This window comes from Onychomys torridus, chromosome 22 (assembly GCF_903995425.1).
Source record: "Onychomys torridus chromosome 22, mOncTor1.1, whole genome shotgun sequence".
Taxonomy (NCBI): Eukaryota; Metazoa; Chordata; class Mammalia; order Rodentia; family Cricetidae; genus Onychomys; species Onychomys torridus.
This window is the reverse complement of record NC_050464.1, coordinates 12,364,577-12,389,321: the sequence shown is the minus strand read 5'-3', so window position 1 is coordinate 12,389,321 and position 24,745 is coordinate 12,364,577. Positions and strand designations below refer to the sequence as shown.

The 24,745-nt window shown below is 50.8% G+C and overlaps 1 protein-coding gene across 1 annotated transcript in view; it reads right to left on the bottom strand.

Annotated features, from left to right (window-relative positions):
* The window catches only part of Adap1 (ArfGAP with dual PH domains 1), a 52,266-nt gene that overhangs the window by 18,916 nt on the left and 8,605 nt on the right, over window positions 1–24,745 (bottom strand). The window contains exons 2-4 of the mRNA XM_036172687.1: window positions 16,267–16,397; window positions 8,931–9,022; window positions 663–745 (exon numbers count right to left, since the gene is read on the bottom strand). Of these exons, the coding sequence (XP_036028580.1) occupies window positions 663–745; window positions 8,931–9,022; window positions 16,267–16,397 (306 nt within the window). The remainder of the gene's footprint in view (window positions 1–662; window positions 746–8,930; window positions 9,023–16,266; window positions 16,398–24,745) is intronic.

Below are 24,745 nucleotides of genomic sequence, written 5' to 3'. Positions count from 1 at the left end.
CATCCTCACCCACAGTGGGGGCACATCGGGGCACTGGAAGTTGCCAAATGAAGGGTTCTTCTCAGCCAGCCCCACACCGTGGTCCACAGAAAATAAAGTGGCTGTGCTGGCCCTGTGGCAGAGCAGAGCTGCAGGAGCAGCCCACCTCTGAAATGTAGGGCCCAGACACCCAGAAAAGGCCAGAAGGAGGACCTGGGAGATAAGCTTTAGAAAGTCCTCCAGTGTAGAGTGATAGGGACTCTACTTCAGACTTGTAAAGTTGTCCAGGAGATCATGGCCCAGGCCCCAAGCCCAATGCCCACCACATATCAAATATACAAGCATCAAGATGCCCAGCCAACCCAGGCTGGAGGTCCCACGGAGGCATGCAAGAGCCTAAATGATGCATATTGAATAAAGAGGAGATAGTACTGTTCAGTAGCCCATCAACTGAGTGAGTGATGGGAAGACTGAACTCCAGAACTCTCAGATGACCCTGTCCTTTACAGCATGGTCCCCTTAGCCCCTCTCCACAAAGCCCCAGAACCTACTGGAACCAACAGCACCAGGCAGGCCCAGGGGAAGGCAGTGGCCACTGATTTGGCGGTCTCCTCTGCCAGTGTGGGCCCTTCACAGGTTGGAACACTGAGCCAGTTAGAGACACTGGGAAGATCACAGCTCACCTGCAGAATATGGTTCCTGCTTCTCCACATGAAGGAATTCTTGCCTCTCATACTTGGCACGGATCCACTGCTCACGTAGGAGTCTACAAAAAGAGAGGGGACTCAGATGGCCTCCTGGACCCTAAGTGCTCTGCAGAGAGCCACCATGATCCTGGATACCTCTGATAAGCAGCTTTCAGGAGCCAGAGGTCAGCATGGGTGGCTGCCCTTCTCAGGTTTAACTGTTCACATGGGGAGATCTCCATTCTACCCTCTGAGGGGTCCCTGTCATCCTCCTGGCCCCTCTGGTTCCCCTAGATCCTAGACTCATGACCATCCAAACAGTCAAATTGGCAGGTGGGGAACCTGTGCTCTGTCCACCTGAAACACAGCACAGTTCCTCACTTGGTTCTGCAGCTGACCCTGTATGATGGTTAGTTTTTAATCGCCACCACAACACACCTAGAACTACCTGAGAAAAGAGTCTTCATTCAGGGCTTGTCTAGATCGGGTTGGCCTGTGAGTATGTTTGTGAAGGATTGTCTTGATGGTTAAGTGATGCTCAAAGACCCAGCCAACTTTGGGTGACACCACTCCCTAGGCAGGTGGTTCTCCGCTGTGTAAGAGAGGAGCAATCTAGAATAAGTGAGCATACATGCATTCCCTTCTGTCTGCTCTTGACTGTGGATGCGACGTGATGAACTATATTGAGCTCTCAAAATTGTGACATCTGGGCTTTGATGGCCTGTAACCTGGAATTGTAAGCCAGATGTCTTAGTTAGGGTTGCTCTTGCTGTAGCGAAACACCATGACCAAAGGCAACTTGGGGAGGAAAGAGTTTATTTGGCTTATGCTTCCACGTTACTGTTCATCCTTAGTGGAAGTCAAGGCAGGAACTCAAGCAGGTCAGGAACCTGGAGGCAGGAGCTGATGCAGAGGCCATGGAGGGGAGCTGCTTACTGGCTTGCTCTTCATGGCTCGCTCAGCTTGCTTTCTTATAGAACCCAGGACCACCAGCCCAGGGGTGGCCTCACTTACAATGTGCTGGGCGGTCCCCCATCAACCACTAAGAACAGACTTGCCAACAGTCCACTCTTGTGGAGGTATTTTCTCAATTGAGATTCCCTCCTCTGGGATGGCTCTAGCGTGCGTCAAATTGACATAAAAAACTAGCTGGCAGACCAAACAAACCCCTTTCTCCCATAAGCTGTTTTCTGTCCGGGTATTTTTAACACAGCAACAGAAATGAAACTGGGCTGCCATGTGACCCCGCTGTGGTTTGGGCCACATCTCCACCTTCCCAAGCTTTAGCTCCTGGGTGGGACTTCCCACTGTCAGGCTCCGCTGGACATTCCCTCACTGAGGTCTCAAGTGTGGTGACTCTGACATAATCCCTTCTGCCCGGGTCCTCATAGTATCACTTCTATTATCTGGTTTTGTGAATGTGAGTTCTCAAGCTCATGACAGCACCTTCTTGGCCTTCCTGGGTAGATGGATGGCTTAGCCCTCGTGTGCGCACGCGCACACACACACATACATGCTCTGATACACATCTCCTGGCTAGTAGATGGCACTGAGGTCTTAGGGGAAGCTGAGCCAGAGACATGACTCCATCACCAGGGCCATGATGGCCCTTGTCTGCCCCTAAAGCACTGATGAACAGGACTGCTCTTTGGGAAAAAAAACGCCATCACTGGTAACCAACAAGCTGGGTTTGGCCCCAGGTGGAGAGTGGGGCTGTGGCTGGGATGCGTGGCATTCTGTTGGGAGCAGTTACTCAAGAGTACAAGATGGGACCCTGTGAGTTCACTGAGGGCCAGGTGGTCAGTCTTGAAGTAAGTGGGAAACTCAGAGCTGAGCCCGAGGGAACCCTGGGTCTTTCAGCTGTCACTGCACCTTAGACTGGGTTTCTGAGTGGGACAAAGGTCCTGTGGCCACTATAACAAGGTACCCCAAACCAAGCTGTTGACATCAGACATGGAGTTCCACGCTTTGGAGTTTGCTCTACTGGGTTTTGGACTTGCTTTGGGCCATTATTTTCTTACTGTGTTCCTATCCCTCTCTTTTGGAACAGTAATGTTATATTCTCTGCCATTGGATGTTGGAAGTGTGTACTTTGCTTTTGATTCGTAGGGGGTTACAGTTAAGAGGTTGCTTGGAGTCTCTGAGGAGATGTTGAACTTTGAACTTTCAATGTTGTTGAGGCTGTAAAAGGCTATGGGGACTTTTGGGAGTTGGACTAAATACATTTTGCATTATGATATGGCCACCTGGGGGGTAAGGGAATGGAGTGTGGCGGTTTGTACATGAGAACGGCCCTCATAGGCTTGTGTGTTTGAATGGTTGATCCCCAGTGAGTGGAGCTGCAAGATGTGAGCTCTGGGTTGCTGTTCCGGTGTCTTCACTCGGTCCAAAAACTCTAACCTCTTGGAACTGCAAACCCAATTAAGGTCTTGTAAATGGCCTTGGTCACGCTGTTCTGTCACAGCAATAGCAGAGTAAGTAGCCGGTGGTGGTGGTGGTGGTGGCGGAGGCGGCGGCAGCGCACACCTTTAACCCCAGCCCTAGACAGGCAGAGGCAGGTAGATCTCTGTGAGTTCCATGACAACAGCCTGGTCTACAAAGTGAGTTACAGGACAGCTGGGGCTACCCAGAAAAACTCCGTCTCAAAAAACAAAAACAGAAAAGAAAAAGAAAATTAAAAAAAGAAGAAAGGAAGGAAAGAAAAGTCAAGTAACTAATCCAGCCTCCCTGGGTGCAGCTTCATGAAGGGACAAAGCCCTAGTTCCCTGCCAGGGCTGCTCTGCTCTGAGCCCTAGGGCGTGTTTCCTCTCATGGCCCCCTCCCCCGAGGTTCCCAGCGGCTTTAGCAACCCTTGGAGACTCTCACATCTTAGGACAGATCCAGCCCAGGCCCCATGAGTGTGGTGACCAATATGACTTGCCATCTCTTTGAGCCTCTGTTACCCTAGTGTTTGCCCCACTCCAGATTCTTTTGTTTGTTTGTGGTTTTTTTTTTTTTTGTTTTTTTGGTTTTTTTTTTGGTTTTTCAAGACAGGGTTTCTCTGTAGCTTTGGAGCCTGTCCTGGACTAGGTCTGTAGACCAGGCTGGCCTCGAACTCACAGAGATCCACCTGCCTCTGCCTCCCGAGTGCTGGGATTACAGGTGTGTGCCACCACTGCCCAGCCTTTTTGTGTTATTTTTATTTATTTATTTATTTATTTAGCCCACTCCAGATTCTAATCCTCCTTGAAGGGGGTTGTATTGTCAAAACCACAACCAGGAAGTAGAGCACACACTAGGAACAGCACTTGTCTAGAATCTTCCTCCAGAGCACCAGCCTAGAATTCCCAGTGAGGGGCTGGGGTGTGGTTCAGTGGTAGAGCACCTGCCTAGAATCCCCCAGTGAGGGGCTGGGGTGTGGCTCAGTGATGAGTGCTTGCCTAAGATCTACCAGTAAGTAGCAGAAGGCGTGCCTGAGTGTGTCTACATAACATATATGAGGCTGTGTTGCATTCTCAATAACACACACAGGCGCGCGCGCGCGCGCGCGCACACACACACACACACACACACACACACACACACAGACATCTGCACAGTAACCTCATTACCCAGATGCTCTGTTTTTGTTTGTTTTTGGTTTTTGGTTTTTGGTTTTTTTTTTTTTGAGCTGGGGATCGAACCCAGGGCCTTATGCTTGCTAGGCAAGCGCTCTACCACTGAGCTAAATCCCCAACCCTTTTTTTTTTTTTTTAAATATTTCCTAGGTAGCTCCCCATTTTCCTTCTTTCTTCTGGGAACACAGCAAGGGCATGCTAAGCTCATAGCCTCATCCATCCCAGGCTGGCCAACTTGCACGATTGCTGAGGCTGCTGTAGCTGAATTACCACCAAGCCTCAGGTCTTATGCTACAGTCCTGACCTCCCAGATCCACTGAATCAACCTCACTTGGAGACAGATTATCCAAAAATCCATCAAGTCCAAGTGAGGCCAGAGGCCTTGGTCCCAATGCAGTACAATCAGTGGGTCAGACACCCACAGAGGGACCATCACGTGGAAGCTCAGAAGTAGGGCCTGGACAGCGACAACCACAGGAAGAGCTGACCTGAACCTCATGTTTGTAGCTGAAGGATCTGGGAGAGCGAATTCTTTTTAATTTTCGAAGTGCTCAGTATCGAACCTGGCTCCTCACATTTGCTAGGCAAGTGCTCAGCCACAACAGCATGCTACACCAGTTTGGGTGCTTGAGGAAGCTGCAGCAGAGCACTGTCTGGATGATGGGGGCAACTACTGGGGAACCCTAGGATTTCACTGTGGCCACTGGGTTTCCCCAGTGTGGGACTCCACCTCAGCCCACACAGAAAGTGGGGTCTAGTTTCACACTAAAGTGGCAGAGGACGGGAATGTGCCTACGGACACTGAGATCAGAATTCAAGAGGACAGGGAGAAGTCACAGCCAGCTTGTCTCCAGGAACAACATACTAGCTTTGCGCCTTTCCTGGAACTCACTCTGTAGCCCGGGCTGGCCTTGAACTCACAGAGATCCACCTGGCTCTGCCTCCAGAGTGCTGGGATTAAAGGCATGCACCACCACCGCCCAGTAAGACAACACATGTTATGGGACCTTCTAACTAAGCTCCTGGCTCAGAGCCTCTGAAAAAGCGGCAGGAGGAGTCACCCTGAGCGCACATGCACCTTGGACCTAGCTTATCAGGGACACAGTTGGGAAACAGAATAGCCTCCCCAGGCTTTCCCCAGGCTAGCCCAGGAAACTCCCATCAGCAGACCACACAGCTTGAGACCTGCACATCCCTAGCAATGCAAGATGCAGCTTTTGACTCCCAAGCCACAAAAGTCTATAGGTCACAGCTGCTGTCATGTGTCCTCCTGGACTGGGAGGGGGCAGACCAAGGCTGTGGCTGGGACACCCTCACGGCCCAGAGCCTGCTCTGACAGACCCTAATGCCAGAGCTCAGCACTTCATTCTGGCGCCAGACCACGCCAGCACACAGCACTGCCTCAAACAACCCAGCACTCTACAGTTTACCCGGGCATCTCCGTTCCAGCTTTCCATCCCTCGGTGTCACATCCCAGTCACACACTGTCCTCAACAGCAATCTGTGGTCACATGTCCCCAACTGGGTCCCTGTATGAGCCCTGCAGTTTATACAGTCTCCCCCAGCTCATGATGACCCTCAAATCCACAGAGACTTCCACACAGCTGCCCATCACATCGGACAGCTCACACATTCACACATTTCACACTTCACAGAGGTTCATGCATGGTCACAGCACCCACAATGTGGACATGGACTCGAGCATCACCTTGGGTAAGTAGTATCAAGGCCCAAGAGACCCGGTCGGTGGGAAGGGCCTGGTGACCAGCGGCATGTAAGAACACTTGCCAGGTGTCCTTCTTATGCCAGTGCGGACCATTTCAGCGCAGGCCAGGAAGTGACGGCAGCAGCCGAAATGCAGATGAGCCTGACCACAGAGCAGTTGGTGACAAAAGCCATGCCTCAGACTAGCTGGTTACAGCTCGGGGCTTCCTGACTGTCAATCTGGCAGGTTGGGGCAGATCTCTATAGGTGAGGGCTGGGTCCCACCCCGGGGGCAGCCCTGAGTAGGGGTGAATGCGTGGGCGAGTAGAGCAAGAGGTCCTGAGACCCAGCCGGGCTCTGCCTTCCCTCCATGAGACTGGTGAGACACAGAACAGACATCAGTGCACACACAGGATCTCCTGCCACCGGACACACCCAGCTTCCCTCCCGTAATGGTCCCAAACTGGACCCAGGGCATGCTGCCAAGTGACCCTCCCTCCTCCCCCCTCCCCGCCCCTCCTCCTTTCTGCCTCCTCCTCTCTTCTCACCCTCTTCTTTCTCTTCCTTTTTCTCCCAACACTCTGGCCTCTCCCTCTTCCCTCCTCTTCCCTCTCCTCCCTCCTCCTCCTTCCTTCCTCCTTTTTCTATCCTCTTTACCCTCCCCTCTCGACTTACAGTCCTCCCTCTCCTCCCTCTCTTCCTCCTTCTCCTCACCTTCCTCCCTTCCTTCTTCCTTCTAAGTCACCTGTTACCCAGAACACTCTAGCCTCTCCTCTGCAATCAGAGATCAGGCCCAAGACCCCTCTACTACTCCAATTCAGCTTCTCCCCACCACCACCTCCTGTCTCCTGCAGATTCAAGGCGATCCCCTCCCCCCTCACCATCCCAGGTCAGATCTCAAGGCATCCCCTCCCCCCTCACCATCCCAGGTCAGATCCTGCAAAACCTAACATAGAAACTCCGATGATGGTGCACGGCCATAGTTCCCCCGCCAGCTTCTCCAGGGACAGATGTGTGTGTGTGGCGGGAGGAGTGGGGGACGACAGGCTGCTGTGCCCCTAAGTCAGGGCTGCAGAGGTGACCCTGGGAACCTCACTGGGGAGCAGCAACCTCTCTCCCATGCCTGGTGTTTGGAGGCTTCTCTGCTGGGGTGTGCTGGGTAGGTCACCCCTGGGACCTTGGGTTTACAAAGTGAGTCAATCCAAGAAAAACGCTGAGCAAACATGAACCTGGGTGGGGCCCAGGTGCAGCCAGAACTAAACCACAGCAGGCCTGGGAATGAGGGGGAGAGGCAGGGTGCGGAGGAAGAGTGGGGAGGCGTCCCTGCACTAGGGAGTGAGGTCAGGTCGGGTCTTAACCCTGTTTCCAAGAAAGGGAAAGTTCCTCCTGGAAAGTTCCAGAAGGGTGAACAACTTGCACAGCCATGCAGCTGCCTCAAGGCTGGCCTCTCTCTGACCCAAGTCAGGGTGGCCTCTGCCTGCCCACAAAATGGGGATTTCCAGTGTGGATCCCTGGTCCTGTGTCCTCCGGGAGTTCTCTCAACCCCTCTGGGTCCCAGAGCCTCTCGTCAGGGGCTACACGGGGTGGGGTGAAGGCCCTGTGTGCACAAGTTGGGTCTCTATGGCAGCACACCTGTCATCAGAGCAGGGGGGCGTGACTGATCTCAGTCCCATACCGCTTAGGGAAGAGAATGAGCTGTGGTGCCCGCTGGGGAAGGCAGACAAGGCGGGCCAGGCCCAGAGGCTGTCCAGGAGCTGAAAGGTGAGAGATGGCCAGCATGGAGGTCAACACCCAGGCTGAATGGGCCACCCTGCCTGACTTCCTGAGTCCTTAGGGGCAGCTGTCTGTGCCAGGCACCCAAGAAAACAGACATGGTGGGATACCCTGCCTTGCCCTGGCCTGAAGGAACCCTGAGACCACTAGGAAGGTCAGTAGAGAATCTAAGGACTGTGGAGTTAAAGGGCCCCCAACTCAGGGGAACTGAGAGGTGCCACACAGGTCAAGCCCTGGCAACTGGTCAGTGTCAGGCAGGGCCGGAAGGGGGTTCCATGGAGGTGTACCCCTGGCTAGAGGGATCCAGCTCCTTCCTCACATGCCAGGAGGAGGAAGGGGTTTACACAGAGCTGGGGCTGGGAAACCAGGGGATGGTAGTCACTACCTCATTGTCCCTGCTAGCTTGGAAGATGGGGAAACCAAGGCTGAGAGAAAGTAGGTAACTAGCCCCTGTGTCCCTCTTTCTGCAATTTCTTGATATCAAGTGGCTGGTCCCATCAGGCAGCTTCCAGGCCACGAGGAGTATCTAAGAGGCCCAGGACCCACTTAAGATCCTGGGGAGGGACCCCAATGACCCCCACTGCACCCAGGTCCACTCAGATACTACAAGCAGTAAAATGAAGATGGTGGTTCATGCCCGTTCTTAGTACTCAGGAGGCTGAGGCAGGAGGATGAGGAGTTTTAGTTCAGCCTGGGCTACATACAGACCAAGACCCTTCCATAAAACCAAACAGAGGCCGGGCAGTGGTGGTGCATGCCTGTAATCCCAGCACTCGGGAGGCAGAGGCAGGTGGATCTCTGTGAGTTCGAGGCCAGCCTGGGCTACCAAGTGAGTTCCAGGGAAGGCACAAAGCTACACAGAGACACCCTGCCTCGAAAAAAAAAAAAAAAAAAAAAAAACAAAATAAAACAACAACAACAACAACAAAAAACACAACAAAACAAACAGATAGATACGTAGATGGATACATTCATAGATGGATACCTAAACAAATATATAGATGGATAGAGGCCAGATGGTGGAGACAGCCCAGACCCTTTTTGCTGGGCTCCTGGGGACCTGCGCCATAATCTTTCCCCCAAACTCAAAGTCCCAGCCCCTGCTGACTGCCCCCTAGGCCCGCCCAGTGGCACCCAGGGCCAGGCCCAGCGATGTTTACCAGCATCCTGACAGAGTCCTTTGTGTACTCACTGGCAGTCGGAGAACGTGGGCCGGTAGTAGAAGGGCGGTACTTTGGACTCGAATGCGGCTCTGGCGGCCTCGTTCCCATGAGATGCCATGAACTGCAAGAGAGGGGGGCAGGGTCAGAGCCGGGGAGCCCTGGATCCAGGGACAGGAGTGGCTGCTGGGTAGCTGCTGTCCTTTAGGCCACCACAGGGTCTTCTGAACCAGGATGCTGAGAGCTTAGCCAGTCCTTGGGATGGGACTCCTTGTACCCTTCTGTCCCAGGGACACGGGCTCCCAGTGAGCAGGGAAGGGCCGTATATTAAAGGAGTGCCCTAAAGGAAGGTCCCCAAGGGGCCAGTGGCTCAGCAGGTTAAAACGCCTTCCACACAAACCAGACAACCTGAGTCTGATCCCTGGGACCCACAGTGGAAGAAGCAAACTGAGTCCTGAAAGTTACCCTCTGATCGCCCCGTGCACACCATGCCACATGTGTGCCCATACTTATTCACACATCCTACACAGACTTACACACACAATAGCATAGTTAATTGAATTTAGGTGACAGTGACAGGGCTCAGTGTCACCAGGTCTAATAACCCGAGAGGGATCCTTGACACCTACATTTAGAGAGAACCTACTGCTGGATGTGGTACTCTGACCTCCACACATGCCACAGCACGTGTGCCCCCTCACACATACACATGGGCACACAGAAACACACAAATGCATGTAATAACATTTTTGAAAGCAACTCATGGGCCTACAAGATGACTCAGTAGCTAAAGGTGCTTGCTGTTTATTAAATTAAAAAAAAAAACAACTCTCAGGGGCTGGAGATGGAGCTCAGCAGTAGAGCCCGTGCCTAGAATCCTCCAGTGAGGGGCTGGGGTGTGGCTCAGTGATAGAGCACCTGCCTAGAATCCCCCCGTGAGGGGCTGGGGTGTGGCTCAGTGGCAGAGCACCTGCTAGAATACCCCAGTGAGGGGCTGGGAGTGTGGCTCAGTGGTAGAACACCTGCCTAGAATCCCCCAGTGTGGGGCTTGGGTGTGGCTCAGTGGTAGAGCACCTGCCTAGAATCCCCCTGGTGATCCGAACTCAAGTCCTGGAACTCACACACAGGTGGAAGGAGAAAACTGACTCCACAAAGTTATCTTCTGATCTCCGTACTCATACTATTACATACACACATACCCAATAATAGTAAATAAACACAATTTAAATTTCAAAATGAACTAAAGAAAGGGCCCTGAGTTGGGTGAGGAGTTACAGGCCTGTCATCCAAGTACTGTGAGGGCTGAGACAGGAAGAATGAAAGTTCAAAGCTGGCCTGGAGTGCAGAGAAAGACTCTATCTCATGGAAGGAAGGAAAGAAGGGTAGAAGGAGCAGGAAGGGGAGAGGAAGGAGGGTGGTTAGTCCTGAAGACCGAACTTGGGTCGCCATGTTTGATGACATGTGCCCCTACCTGCTGAACTATCTTGCCAGCCCCTAGTGATAATTATGAAGTGCACTTTAAAATTAACCATCAGGCTAGGTGTGGTGGCACAGATCTGTGACCCCTGGCACTTGAAAAGCTGAGACAAGAGGATAGTAGGTTCAAAGCCTGACTGAGCTACATGATGAGATCTTATCTTCAAAAAATACATATGAGTCATATTTATAAAGCTGTTACTAAAAAGAAAAAAAAAAAAGTCTTCAGAGACTGTGAATGTACAGTTCAGTGGAAGAGGCTGGCCTAGAATCCTTACCTGAGAGTCTGGGAAATCAGATCCTGGGTTCTATCCTCAGTACCACAGCAACACAAAATTAAAAATTAAAAACATCCCTCCAGGGCCAGAGATGGAGCTTAGCAGTAGAGCACCTGCCTAGAATCCCCCAGTGAGGGGCTGGGGTGTGGCTCAGTGGTAGAGCACCTGCCTAGAATCCCCCAGTGAGGGGCTGGGGTGTGGCTCAGTGGTAGAGCACCTGTTGAGAATCCCCCAGTGAGGAGCTGGTGATATTAGACCCCAGGATCCATATCTGGTACTGAAATAAAATAATCCATTCTCAGGGCCTGAGAGGATTCCATTGGTAAAGTTCTTATTTTACAAAAGTGGTGCCCTGAGTTGGATGCCAGAGCCCATGTGAAAAGCTAGTGTAGAGACATTCTCTAGTAATCCAGCAATGGCAAGATGGAAGGTCAATGGCCAGCTAGTCAACAAGAGACCCTATCACAAAGGAAAAGTGGGCAGTGCCTGAGGAAGGTGTGACACCCCAGGCTGTTCTCTGACCTCCACACAAACTTGCACCTGTACACACATGTACACAAGGAGACACACAGCCAGCTCTCAGGATTGACTGAGTACGCTGTAAACCACAACAACAAAAAAAAGAGGGGGTGTTAATCAGTTTGACTAAGCCAAGATAAAAAAAAAAAAAAAAATTTCCATGACAAAAACCACCATGAGTAAAACCAAGACACTTGAAAATCTATTTTCAATGAGCCGGCTTCTTAGTGGGCGAGTTTCCTGAACATGTCAAGAAACCCAGAGAGGGTGAAAGCCATGAAGACAGCCAGGCCATCGTGTGAGCAGAGGGCAGGCTGAGGTGAGAAAACTCTCTCTGGTCCTGCAGCTTGAGAGGAAGAAATCCCCGCCCTCCCAGGGAAGAGCGCCCACACTGTCAGGTCAGAACTGACCAAGTGTCCGCTGGGATGTGGTGTGGCCTCCTCCAGGCTAGAGCCCTGTAAGCATCTATGGGGGGAGGGGGCGGGCGTGGTCAGACGTGACTCCCACAAACTGCAGAGCCCCTGACCTTATACCACCACCTCTAAGACTTTAGGCCACCAATGAGTTAGCAGAAGTACAAATGTCATACTGGGAAGAAGCTTAGGGGACCCCAGGGTAACAGAGAGAGAGGACTGAGAGCAACCTGAGGCATGCCATCCTAATACTCAGAAGGCTGAGGCAGGAGGATCCTGAGTGTGAAACTGCTCTGGGCTAGAGAGAGAGAGACTGGGTCTCAAAAATGAAAGAGAAAAGGGGTGTGATGATGCAGATGTGATCTCAACACTCAGAGGTGGAGGCAGCAAGATCTAGAGTTCAAGGTCAGCCTTGGCTAAAAACTGAGCTAGAGACCAGCCTGGCCTACATGAGACCCTATCTCTAAAAACAATAAAAGGAGAAAAAGGAGAAAGATAAAAAGAAATAGGAAATAGAAGGAGAAAGAAAGAACAACCAAAGTGTCTATTCACCTGGGAGTGGGCAAGGCCATGGTGGTCCACATACAGAGAAGACTCTGTACTCCACCAATACAATAGTCCCTGTGTGTGAGCTGAAGACGCACACATGCATGCTGAGCTGGCTTTTTGGAACCTATTCCCATGTTGAGATGCCTCGCCCAGCCTTGATGCAGAGGGAGGAGTTTGGTCCTGCCTCAATGTGGTATGCCATGCTTTGTTGACTCCCAGGGGAGGCCTGCCTCTTTCTGAACAGAGAAGGAGTGGATGCGGGAGATGAGGGAGATAGACAGGAGGGGGAGCGGGGGGGGGGGGGGACGAGAAGAGAGGAGAGAGGGAAAACTGTCGTTGGTATGCAAGATACATGAAACAATTTAATAAATAAATAAATAAAAATATCAAACAGCCAAACACAAAACAAAACAAAAAGACACACGCATGCTCATACAGGCCAACACCTCCCGCAAAGGGGCACAAAGCACTGGTCCCTGGTGGCCTCTGGAGTGAGGAGGGGGTGAGAGGTCAAAGTCAGGGGAGGGAGGGACTCTCACACCATCAGTGCTCTGCTGGGCCTGGTGAGTGTGCCCTGTGCACAACAGCAGCGCGTTATTAAGACGCACTAAATGGCAGGCTCGGGGGTGTGTGCCCATCAACACATCTACTCAGAAGGTTGGAATAAGGAAAACTGTAAGTACCAGGCCAGCCCAGGGAACAAAGTGAAAATAGAAATTCAGTTATATTTTTATTTGATTTCACCTTTTTTTTTTTTTTAAAGTCAGGGTCTCTCTCTTTAGCCCTAACAGGCCTGGAGCTTATTACGTACATCAGGCTGGCCTTGAACTTACAGCTGCCTAGCCATGTGCTGTCACCTTGCTCGGTGGCACTTACTTATTTACTGTGTGTGAGTGCCCATGTGCCACAGCACATGTGTGCAAGTCAGAGGCCAACTTGCAGGAGTCAGTCAGTCCTCCCCTCTCACCATGCTCAGAGATTAAACTCACAGATTGAACTCGGGGTATCAGGTTTGACCCCCAAGTGCCTTTATTTGCCTGCCAAACCATTGCACTGGCCACAGAAAATAATTTTTTTAAAAGAAATCTTGTACAAAAATCTCTGAGCCGGGCGGTGGTGGTGCACACCTTGAATCCCAGCACTCAGGAGGCAGAGCCAGGCACATCTCTGTGAGTCCGAGGCCAGCTTGGGCTACAGAGTGAGATCCAGGAAAGGCGCAAAGCTACACGGAGAAACCCTGTCTCGAAAAACCAAAAGAAAAAAGAAAAAAAAAAAATCTCGAGAAGAGCAAGTCAAGAGAGTAGTGATGTATAATTGAAATCTCATTATTGGGAGCCAGAGGCAGGAGGATCAGGAATTCAAAGTCATCTTTGGAAATATAGCCAGAGCTGGGCTAGCCTGAGCTACATGAGACCCTGTCTCTGAAAACCAACCAACTAAAGAACACTGAGAACAAGTATACAGGAAAAGATGGAGTGCTCTGTGGTTCAAGTCCAGATTCCTCCAAGAGCGTGGGAACTGCTCTTTTCCCTAGGCTAATGGCTCCCTTTCCCAGTTAGAGTCAGGAATTGTCAGAGACAACAGTGCCTCACGTTCGTCTCTGCCAGTGTTGTCCCATGGAATCACTGGACCAAGGACAGCCTTGGTCCAGCATAATTGGCGCCTCCTGTAGGATGGTGAAGAGGGTGACTTGGAAAATGGCCAAATCTAATCACCTAGAATCCCCCAGTAAGGGGCTGGGGGCATAGTTCAGTAGTAGAGCATCTGCCTAGAATCCCCTAGTGAGGGGCTGGGGTGTGGCTCAGTGGTAGAGCACCTGCGTAGAATCTCCCAGTGAGGGGCTGGGCTGTGACTCAGTGGTAGAGCACCTGCCTAGAATCTCCCAGTGAGGGGCTGGGGTGTGGCTCAGTGGTAGAGCACCTGCCTAGAATCCACCAGTGATGGACTGGGGTGTGGCTCGGTGGTAGAGCACCTGCCTAGAATCCCCAGTGAGGGGCTGGGGTGTGGCTCAGTGGTAGAGCACCTGCCTAGAATCCACCAGTGATGGACTGGGGTGTGGCTTAGTGGTGAGTCCCTGCCTAGAATCCCCAGTGAGGGGCTGGGGTGTGGCTCAGTGGTAGAGCACCTGCCTAGAATCCACCAGTGATGGACTGGGGTGTGGCTCAGTGGTAGAGCACCTGCCTAGGACATGTGAGCTCTGGGCTCCATCTCTCTAGTACTACGGAGAAAGAGAGGGAAACAGGATGTTTGGCAAAAGTATTCCTACTGAAATGTCCTACTTGAGGTCCGAGCCAATGAGCCCACCGAGTACCAGAGCTTCACCCTACTGTGATCCCACAGATATTCACAGGGCAGAGAACATCCTCCTCTTGGGGACAGGAGACCTCTGTGTCTGCTGGTTTGATGTCAGCCCAGCTCTTGGCCTGAGCTGAGCTTCCAGCACGGTTCATGGATGGGCAGCAGAGTGTAGCAGCCCATTCGCTACACTCAGACCTCTGTCCTGATGCCTCTTCCAGAGGTCCTGAGTTCAATTCCCAGCACCCACATGGTGGTTCACAACCATCTGTAATGAGAGCCGACGCTCTCTTCTGTATACATAAAAAATAAATAAATCTTAAAAAAAGACTATCCTGCATGTCAGATATTTACATTACAATTCCTAATAGTAGCAACATTATAATTATGAAGTAGCAATGAAAATAATTTTATGGTTGGAAGTACCACAACATGAGGAAGGTTCAGAACCACTGACCTTCACCTTCACCTCATAGTCTCTCTCATTAGCAGTCATAGCCTATCAGCATATTAATCAGATCTATCACCAAGCTCAAAGCTCCGTCACAGCACCCTTTGGAGTTGGTAGAGCACCAGCCTAGAATTCCTAGTGAAGCCCATCACCCCATGCTGGGAATGTGCTTCCCCAGCTTGTCAGTGTTTCCTCACACCCTGTGTGGGGCTCTGTCTTATGCTGGTCCCATGCTCTGCTTAGCAGTATCATACCAGCTGCCCTGTGTCCTGGGCATCCACTGACCCATCCATCCACTCATCCATCCTTGCCTTCTCAGAGGGCAGCAACATCTCTGCCTTGCTCAGTTCCCCCTTCCTGGCACACAGGAAGTTTCCATACTCTTTTGTGAGATCAATAGACAGATGTATGTATGTATGCATGCATGAAAAGATGAGAATGGATGGATAGGCAGATGCATGGATGGATGGCTGGATGGAGAGTTGCATGCATGCATGCATAGATGCATGATTGCATAGATAGATACATAGATGGTGAGTAAGTGGATGGGTGGGTAGGTGAATATATAGGTGGATGAATGAATAGGTGGGTGGGTAGATAAACAGATGGATGGGGGATATATGGATAAATGGATACATGAGTGAGTGGATGAGTGGATGGATGGGTGAGTGGATAAGTAAATGGATAGATGAATGAGTGACTGGTTGTCTACTAGATGAATGGGTGAGTGAATGGGTAAATGGATAGAGGGATAAGTGGTGGATGGATGGATGGATGGATGGATGGATGGATGGATGGGTAGATGGATGGATGGATGGATGGATGGATGGATGGGTAGATGGATGGATGAGTGGATAGATGGATGGATGGATGGATAGATAGATGGATAGATGGATGGATGGATGGATGGATGGATGGATGGATGGATGGATGAGTGGATAGATGGATGGATGGATGGATGGATGGATGATGGATGGATGGATGGATGAGTGGATAGATGGATGGATGGATGGATGGATGGATGGATGGATGATGGATGGATGGATGATGGATGGATGGATGGATGGATGGATGGATGGATGGATGGATGGATGAGTGGATAGATGGATGGATGAGTGGATGGATAGATGAGTGGATGGAAGGATGAATGTGGGTGTACAGATGGACAAGGGCTTTGATTTTTGCTATCACATGGCTCCCGGGAAGGACGGCAATAAAACTGTCAGCTTCAGTTGGCCTCAGTCACACTGGAGCAATAGAACCCCTCACAGGTTAGACCCTCAAGGTTCCCATTATCTAGAGATGAAGGAGCTAGGGTCACCCCATATATGGCCACAGGGTTACCCATGCCCCTCACTCCATCCATCATCCCTCTCCTGACCCATACCTCAACTTGGGCCTCATCCCAGGCATCCAGACGGACTGACTTCACCTTGCTGACCTGGGGGATGTTCCGGTGGATCCCAGAGCAGCTCAGACAGATGAACACACCCAGGGTGTAGGACGCCCAGTCAGGATCTAGAAGGGAAGGGCAGAGGTCAGGGAAGCTCGGCCAGGAGTCTAGGGCATGCCCATGAGGAAAGCTCAGTCTGAGACCAGAAGGGATAGACACAGGGTCCCATAGAGGGCCATGGCAGGAGGTGACGAGGATGGAACCTAGGACCTTGTGCACACCAGGCAAGAGCTCTTCCACTGAGCCACACCCCAGCCCCTCACTGGGGCATTCTAGGCAGGTGTTCTACCACTGAGCCACACCCCAGCCCCTCACTGGGGGATTCTAGAAAGGTGTTCTACCACTGAGCCACACCCCAGCCCCTCACTGGGGGATTCTAGAAAGGTGTTCTACCACTGAGCCACACCCCAGCCCCTCACTGGGGGATTCTAGGCAGGTGCTCTACCACTGAGCCACACCCCAGCCCCTCACTGGGGGATTCTAGGCAGGGGCTCTACAACAGAGCCACACCTCAGCCCCTCACTAGATACTCTAGGCAGGTCCTCTACTACTGAGTCACATCCACAGCCCTCTTTATTTTTATTTTGAGACAAAGACTCACTAAGTTGCTGAGGCTGGACTTGAGCTAACTCTATATTCCAGGAAGACCTTGAACTTTTGACACTCCTAATTCAGCCTCCCAAGTTGCTGAGATTACAGGCCTACTCAGTCCTGGTCCAGCTAAGATGCTCTAAATTTTTTTTACTTATATTCACTTATTTTTTTAATTTAAAAAATCTTATGTATATGGATGTTTTGTCTGCATGTATGTGCACCACGTGTGCCTGGTACCCAAGAAGGCCAGAAAAGGGTATCAGATGCTGGAACTAGAGTTACAGATGCTATGTGAGTCCTGGGAATTGAACCCGGGTCCTCTGGAAGAGAAGCCAGTGGCCTTGACTGCTGAGTCATCTCTCCAGCCCCTCCTTAATTGATTCTGTGTAAATACATGAATGCGTGTGAGTGGGTGTGTCATGATGTGGAGGTCAGAGGACAACTTGTAGGAGTCAGTTCTCTCCTGCCCTGGGGAAGGAAACTCAAGTCATCAGGCTTGGCCACAAGTGACACTACCCACTGAACCATCTTGCCAAGACAGAATGTCTAATTACTTAAGACCCACATTAGCCGGGCAGTGGTGGAGCACGCCTTTAGTCCCAGCACTGGGGAGGCAGAGGCAGGCAAATCTCTGTGAGTTCGGGGCCAGCCTAGGCTACAGAGTGAGTTCCAGGATAGCCAGGAATGTTACACAGAGAAACCCTGTCTAGAGAATAATAATAATAATAATAATAATAATAATAATAATAATAATAATAAAACCTGCCATTTCACTGCTACTCACCGAGGAGACTTAAAGATGCGCCCATGAAGAGACGCTTATATCTGTGGCAGGTTATGTTTTCAATTATCGGTATATTTCATTTTCATATGTGTGATGTTTGTATGCATGTGCTCGTGCTCACCTGCATGTGTACATGTGGAGGCAGGAGGCTCACATCAGGTACCTTCCTTGGTTGATCTCCACCTTGTCTTTTGAGACAGGGTGTCTTGCTATACCTGGAGATGGCCATTTCAGCTAGACTGCCCAGCCATTGAGTTCTGGGGCTATGCCTATCACTGGAAGGACTAAGCAATGAATCCTGTTGATGGAATATGGCTCTAGAGACCTTTGCCCTTCTAAGTGCTGATTCACAGCTGAGATCCTGGTCTGATAGCTGGAGCGAGGCCCTGAGTGGGCAGCTCAAGACTAGAGGGTGGAGTCCTGTCTCACTGATACACCAGGTTTTTACATGGTTCCTGGGGATTCAAACTCAGGTACTCATGCCTGTGGTAGTTAATTCTGATTTTCAACCAGACTTTGATACTAGCAAAGCCCACTTTGGTGTGTGTGTGTGTGTGTGTGTGTGTTGGCATTTTTAGGATCTTGAGAGCTCAGATCCAGACAAGAGATGATTAATTCCTTGATACATTCATAACACAACATTATTGGGAGGTGGTAAGAAGCAGGAGATAGTGTCTGGTTAGAGGAAGCAGGTGACTCAGGGTTCAGCCTTAGGGACATATCTCACTCCAGCACCTCCTGGTATTAATCTCTTTTCTCTGTTTCCTGCCTGTCCAGATGCGAGCTGTTCTGCTCCTCCACCGCCTCCCCAGCATGATGGACTGACACTTCTGAAACCTGGAGCCGAGAGACCTAAGATGTGTCTCTTGGGTATTTGGTCTCACAAAAGCCTAACACAATACATAAACAGAGTGATACACCATAAACTATAGCGGCTTCTACCAGGAATTCAAAGCTGGTTTAACACTTGAAAACCAAGCAGGGAGGCCAGGTGGTGGTGGCACATGCCTTTAATCCCAGCACTTGGGAGACAAAGGCAGGTGGATTTCTCTGAGTTTGAAGCCAGCCCTGCATATACAAGTTCCAAGCCAGTCAGAGCCATATAGTGAGACCCTGTCTCTAAACAACAACAAACTATTTATAATACTATAAAATCATGAAAGACCTCAGGATAAATATGACAACAGATGAGAAAGACAGTATATAGAAAACTATGAAACACTGTGCATAGAAATTAATGATCTGGCCAGGCAGTGGTGGCGCATGCCTTTAATCCCAGCACTCAGGAGGCAGAGGCAGGCAGATCACTGTGAGTTCAAGCCCAGCCTGATCTACAGAGTGAGATCCAGGACAGCCAAGACTACACAGAGAAACAGAGAAACCCTGTCTTGAAAAGGCAAAAAGAGAAAAGAAGAAAAAGAAAAAAGAAATTAATGATCTGTAGCATGCAAAGAAGCTGTTTCTGAGTAAGAAGAGGCAAGACTGTCAATACATAAACTTTTGGCAAATTAATCTATGGGCTTACTGTGATCTCCACAATATTTCCAATGGGAATCCTAATGAAGTAAAATTTCACATGAGTCTAAAATTCACATGGGAGCTCAAAAGGCAGACTCGAGGCTGGGGCATGGCTCAGGTGTAAAAGCACTTGTAGTGAACGGATGAGGACCTGAGTGTGTCTCCCCAAGACACACACAAAAGCCATTTGCATAATGTGAGCATCTGTGACCCCTGTGAGCCAGGAGAAACCCTGGAAACATAGGGCCAAGTGACTGATGTATGTACACTGCCCACAAACAGCAAAGAGACCTGCCACAAACAAGGCCAAAGACCTCCACATGTGCACTGTGGCATGTGCACACCTGAATTCACACACATAAATGCACCCCATACATATGCACACATACCTGCACACAAATAAATAAATAAATAAATGATATCAAACCATCAAAACAGCCTAGAAAAGAGATCAAGATGGAACCCAACAGCATTGCTTTTAGAACTTAGTATAGAATTATTGAACCTATGTGTGCACACACAGATAGATAGATAGATAGATTGATTGATTGATTGATTGATTGATCACACACCTTTAATCTCAGCACTCAGGAGACAAAAGCAGGTGTATCTCTGTGAGTTTGAGGCCAGCCTGGTCTACATAGTGAGTTCCAGGCCAGTCAGGGCCACATAGAGAGGCTCTGTCAATCACTCACTCACTCACTCAATCATTCAATGTTAAATAAGTATATTTTTAATTTTATATTATTTTATGTGCATGGGTGTTTTTGCCCACAGGTGTGTCAGTGTGAGTGTGTCAGACAATTGTGAGCTGTCATGTGGTTGCTGAGAATTGAACCCAGGTCCTCTGGAAGAGCAGCCAGGGCTCTTCACTGCAGAGCCATCTCTCCAGCCCAAATAAATATATTTTAAAATGTACACTATTAGAGGGTCTAGACCGAAAAGTGCAGTCCTCACATTTCATTAAGGTAACTTCTCTTTGCAACAGATGGAGACCACTGTAGAAAAGCACGACCAATCAGGATGCAGAGTTGTGGAGCCCAGCCCCAATGGATACACCTACAGAACACTCGCTTCCTAAGGCTCAGGGAACATCACAAAAGAGAGGACGGGATGATTGTAAGAGCCAGAGGATGGGGCGCTTGCCATGAGATTATGTTTCCTAAAGTGTCATCACATGACCGCCCAACCTTGAGCTGAACAAGGAGGGCACCAGTGACCATGCCACATTGGACGGGCAAAGACCCGGGAGGCCTGAACCCTACACAAAGAACAACAGGAAACGGAGGAGCAGAGAGGCAGTCCTCCCCTGGGAAGAGAGCACAGCAATTGGTTGTCCAGTGCCAAACAGGCCTGAAAACATACACACAGGTAACAGCATATGGACTCCACAGGTGATATTTAGGAATATGTATGTGTGTGTGTGTGTGTGTGTGTGTGTGTGTGTGTGTGTGTGTGTATAAACACATATAGTCATGCAATAACAGTTGATGGAAAAAGAGCCCATGTGTGTGAAGGAGAGTGGGGAGGGGGTTATGGGAGGGTTTGAGGAAGGAGAGAGGGAGGAACATTGTAATTAGATGACAGTCTCAAAATAAACAACAAGAGATGTGTTACTAAACACGGACTTAGGGGAAGAGGGATGTAAGTTATCCTGATGAAATTAAAAAGATCTGCTTGCTCTTGGAGAGCTCCTGTCAGGAGAGGGAAAGGTAGACGGGCAGCCACGCCCGGAGGAGGCTGAGCTGAGGAAAGCCGGGTTGGAGCTCAGAGACACGACAAAGAACAGGTGACAGAAACAGGCAAAACAGCAGACGCTTTGCCCAAAGGGATTCTGCGGGTGGCAGGAAACCCCCTCAGTCACAGGGCTGCAGAGGGGCCAGAGCATGTCGCTGTGTGTGTGTGTGTTTGTGTGTGTGTGTGTGTGTGTGTGTGTGTGTCTGCATGATCACATATGTCCATGTGTGTGTGGAGGCCAGAAGACAACCTGAGGAAGTCATCATCCCTCAGGCCCCATCCACCTTGGTGTTGGCTTTTGAGCCAGGGTCTCACTCTGTAGTCTGGTCTCGAACTCACAGAGCACCTCTGCCTCCCCAAGTGCTGGCATTAAAGGCGTGTGCCACCACGCCTGGATTCCACCTTGTTTGTTTGTTTTTTAAGACAGAGTCTCTCACTTGACCCAAAATTGGCTAGGCTAGCTGACCAGTGAGGCCGAGGGAATCTTCGTGTCTCCACCTCTCCAGTGATGAAATTACAAGCACACTCCACCACTCTGGGCTTTTTTTATATGGGTTCTGGGGGTGAAAATGGGGTCCTCATGCTTGCACAGCATGGGATTTACTAACTGAGTCATCTCCTTAGCTCCTAAGGATGTTCTAAGATCACAAAAATGATCGGCAGCTGACAGTCACTTCCTCCAGCTGGACACGATGGATCCACTGCACTGTGTTATGTCTTGACAAAGACCCCCAGTAGGACAGCAGGAATGCATAGCCTCCCCTGCTCCCCACCACCACCAGCCCAAGACAGCCAGCCTGTCCAGGTGCTGGCCCTGGGGTCAAGCCTTAGATGGGGCTTTTGTGGAAGAAGTGTTGGTATGACCAGTCGGACATGTGCATTGTGCCTGCAGACCCAGGCTGCTCCGATACAGTATCCACTAGCCTTTTGGATAAGCCAGAACCTTCCTCCCCAGCCTGCCCCTCAGTCCCTCCTCCTCCACATATCATGGGTGCTCACTGAGCCCAACACTGAAGCAACCACATAGCCTCACTCCATCTCCACGTGACCTCCATGCCTCTGTATGTGTGTGTGTGTGTGTGTGTACATGTGTGTGTTTGTGAGCACGTGTGTATTGTGTATGCCTGTGTATGTATTTGTGCATGTGTGTGTGTGTATGTAGGGGCCAGAAGTTGATACTAGAAGTCTTCCTCAATTACTCTACCTTATCAAGACGGGGTCACTCACTGCAAGTCTCAGAGACCCACACATAGTATTTTACACAGGTCTTGCTCACACACCCAGCTCTCTACCAACACAGCCATCTCCCAGCCCCATCATAACCTTCAAAGGTGAAATCCTGTCATTACTTCAGTTTATGGAATAAAGCAAATATAACTCAGACAGGGTCAGACGGCTGCCTGGGGTCACACCGTAGTAGATCTGGGACTTGAGTGCCAGCAAATGTCTTCCAGGACCCACCACTGACCTTAGGTCACTTCCCTGGTCCCTGTGGCTGGTCCTATTGGGACAGAGACCCTGGGGTAGAAGCAGTTCTCGAGCTGAGCCCTTTGGCCTGGTTACCTGGAAGGATTGCCTCTCACCTGTGATCTCACAGGGGCCTGGAAAGGCCACCAGCACCTGGTCAAGAGGCAGAGCTCTTCTTCCAGTTCTGACAGGAGAGTTGGGTGACCTCAGGCCTCTGAATTCTTGTCACCTCACAGAGTGTAATCAGGAACTCCTGGTGTGTCTTAAACCCCAGGCTTGGGATAGAAGGTGACAGGACCCATGACTGGTTGCAGGCCAGGCCCAGCTGGGACTCCAGCCTAGCAGTGTTTACTCCCTGCCTTCCCCTCGGGCAAGCCCTAGGCCTCAGGCAGACAGGGCCCAGCCCAGTACAGGAATACCAGCGTCCTCCCAGTCCCCAGAGGTGGTAATACTCCCCCACCCTGAACCCCTGGGGTTTGGTGGGAAGTAGGAGAAGGCAGGAGAAGGCGCTCTGACCTATGCTGTATCTAAACAACCCCCAGTGTCACTCGGTGCCAAGACTTAAGAGTCGTGCTCATGAACAAATGGGTCCCTGCTGGGAAAGCCTGAGCCCAGACAGGCCCCAGTCCCAGAAAACTACTTTTATTTACACCAAGGAAAGGCCCCAGGAACCAGCCGTGGGAGGCAAGCATGGTCAGGAAGCCAGGAGGCCTTCCTGGAGGAAGAGCCCAAGCTCTAGCGGTGAAGATGGGTGGCATTAGCTAAGAGGTGTGGAGTGCAGTGGGAACAGCACATGCAGAGCCTGGCAAAGGACAGAGTTTGGCCAAGCCAGGGCAGCAGGTGTGGCCACCTGCCTCGCCCCAATCTGAAATCCCCTCGGCGCTGACCTTGTACTCCAGGGCTTGTGAAGATTCCGCCCAAGGAAAGCCTTGTAGGCAAACAAGTTGGCCTCCAGCCAGCCAGGTCGGTCAGGTGCGTGCCTGACTCCAGCAGGCAGTGTGGGCTGCCCTGTGCTCTGTGCCGGCCATGTTGGCCTGTACCCTGCTATGAAAGGGAGAAGCAGCTCCCAGGCTGGCAGTCTCTGGCTCTGTCCAAGCCCTTCCAATCCACCACAGGGCCTTTGCCCCAGCCTTGGAAGTTTCCCAACTGCTAGTTTTGTGACCAGGTCTCACGATGTAGCCCAAGCTGGATTTGAACTCAGGATGCTCTTACCTCCCTGATGGTGAGATTTCAGGGGTGAGCCATACACCTGGCTTTGAGGCTGGTTGGTGTGTGTGTGTGTGTGTGCAAGCACACTTACACACAGTCCAGAGGAGGACATTGACTATCCTGCTCTACTGCTCCCTTAAGACAGGGTCTCTCACTAAGCCTGCAGCTAGGCTGGCAGCCAACAAACTCCAGCACTCTTCCTGTTTCTGCCCACCCCCAACACACACACACACACACACACACACACACACACACACACACACACACCAAACTAGGGTTACAAGTATAGGAAGCCATGTTCAGCTTTGTACAGGGGTGTCGGGACTTGAACCCAGGTCTTTGTGTTTGTGCTGCAAGCTCCGTTACCCATCAAGCCATCACCCCAGGCTGAGGCTAGGTTTTAAAACGTCTTGACCATTGTAGGTGACCTCAGGTAACACAACCCTGGAAGCCACCAATATAGAAGTGGACTACAGCCAGACAGCACCTCACCCAGCTCCGAACTCAACAGCACCGAGGGGTGTCTCCTGGACAGCCACGTGTGTCTAACCAAGTCAACTTGTCTCGATGAACTATGTCCTAACTACTCGTACCTCAGTGCCTCAGCTACTCACTGTCTGCCACCTGCACGCCCACCAGAACAAAAGGCTCACTAAAATTTGGGCCACTGAAGGCCACCATGGCCTGTCACTGGAGATTCTGGATGAGTGCCACAGCCCTCCAGGGTGGGCTTGTGAGTAGAGCAAAGGTCAGGTTAAAACCTGTGCACACACCAAAACCCTGGCTAGGCCGGGTGGTGGTGGCACATGCCTTTAATCCCGGCACTTGGGAGGCAGAGGCAGGTGGATCTCTGTGAGTTCGAGGCCAGCCTGGTCTCCAAAGTGAGTTCCAGGAAAGGCGCAAAGCTACACACACAAAAAAACCTGTCTCAGGAAAAAAAACAAAACAAAACAAAACAACAAAAAAAAAAAAAACCACTAAACACCTGGCTAGGTTCCTCAGGAAAGCAGGCCAGGGCCCTCTCAGGCCCTCCAGGTGCTCCTTACATGGGTCCTGGCTCAGTCCAAATGTACTTTCCCCACAGGAGAAAACAACACCTCCCAG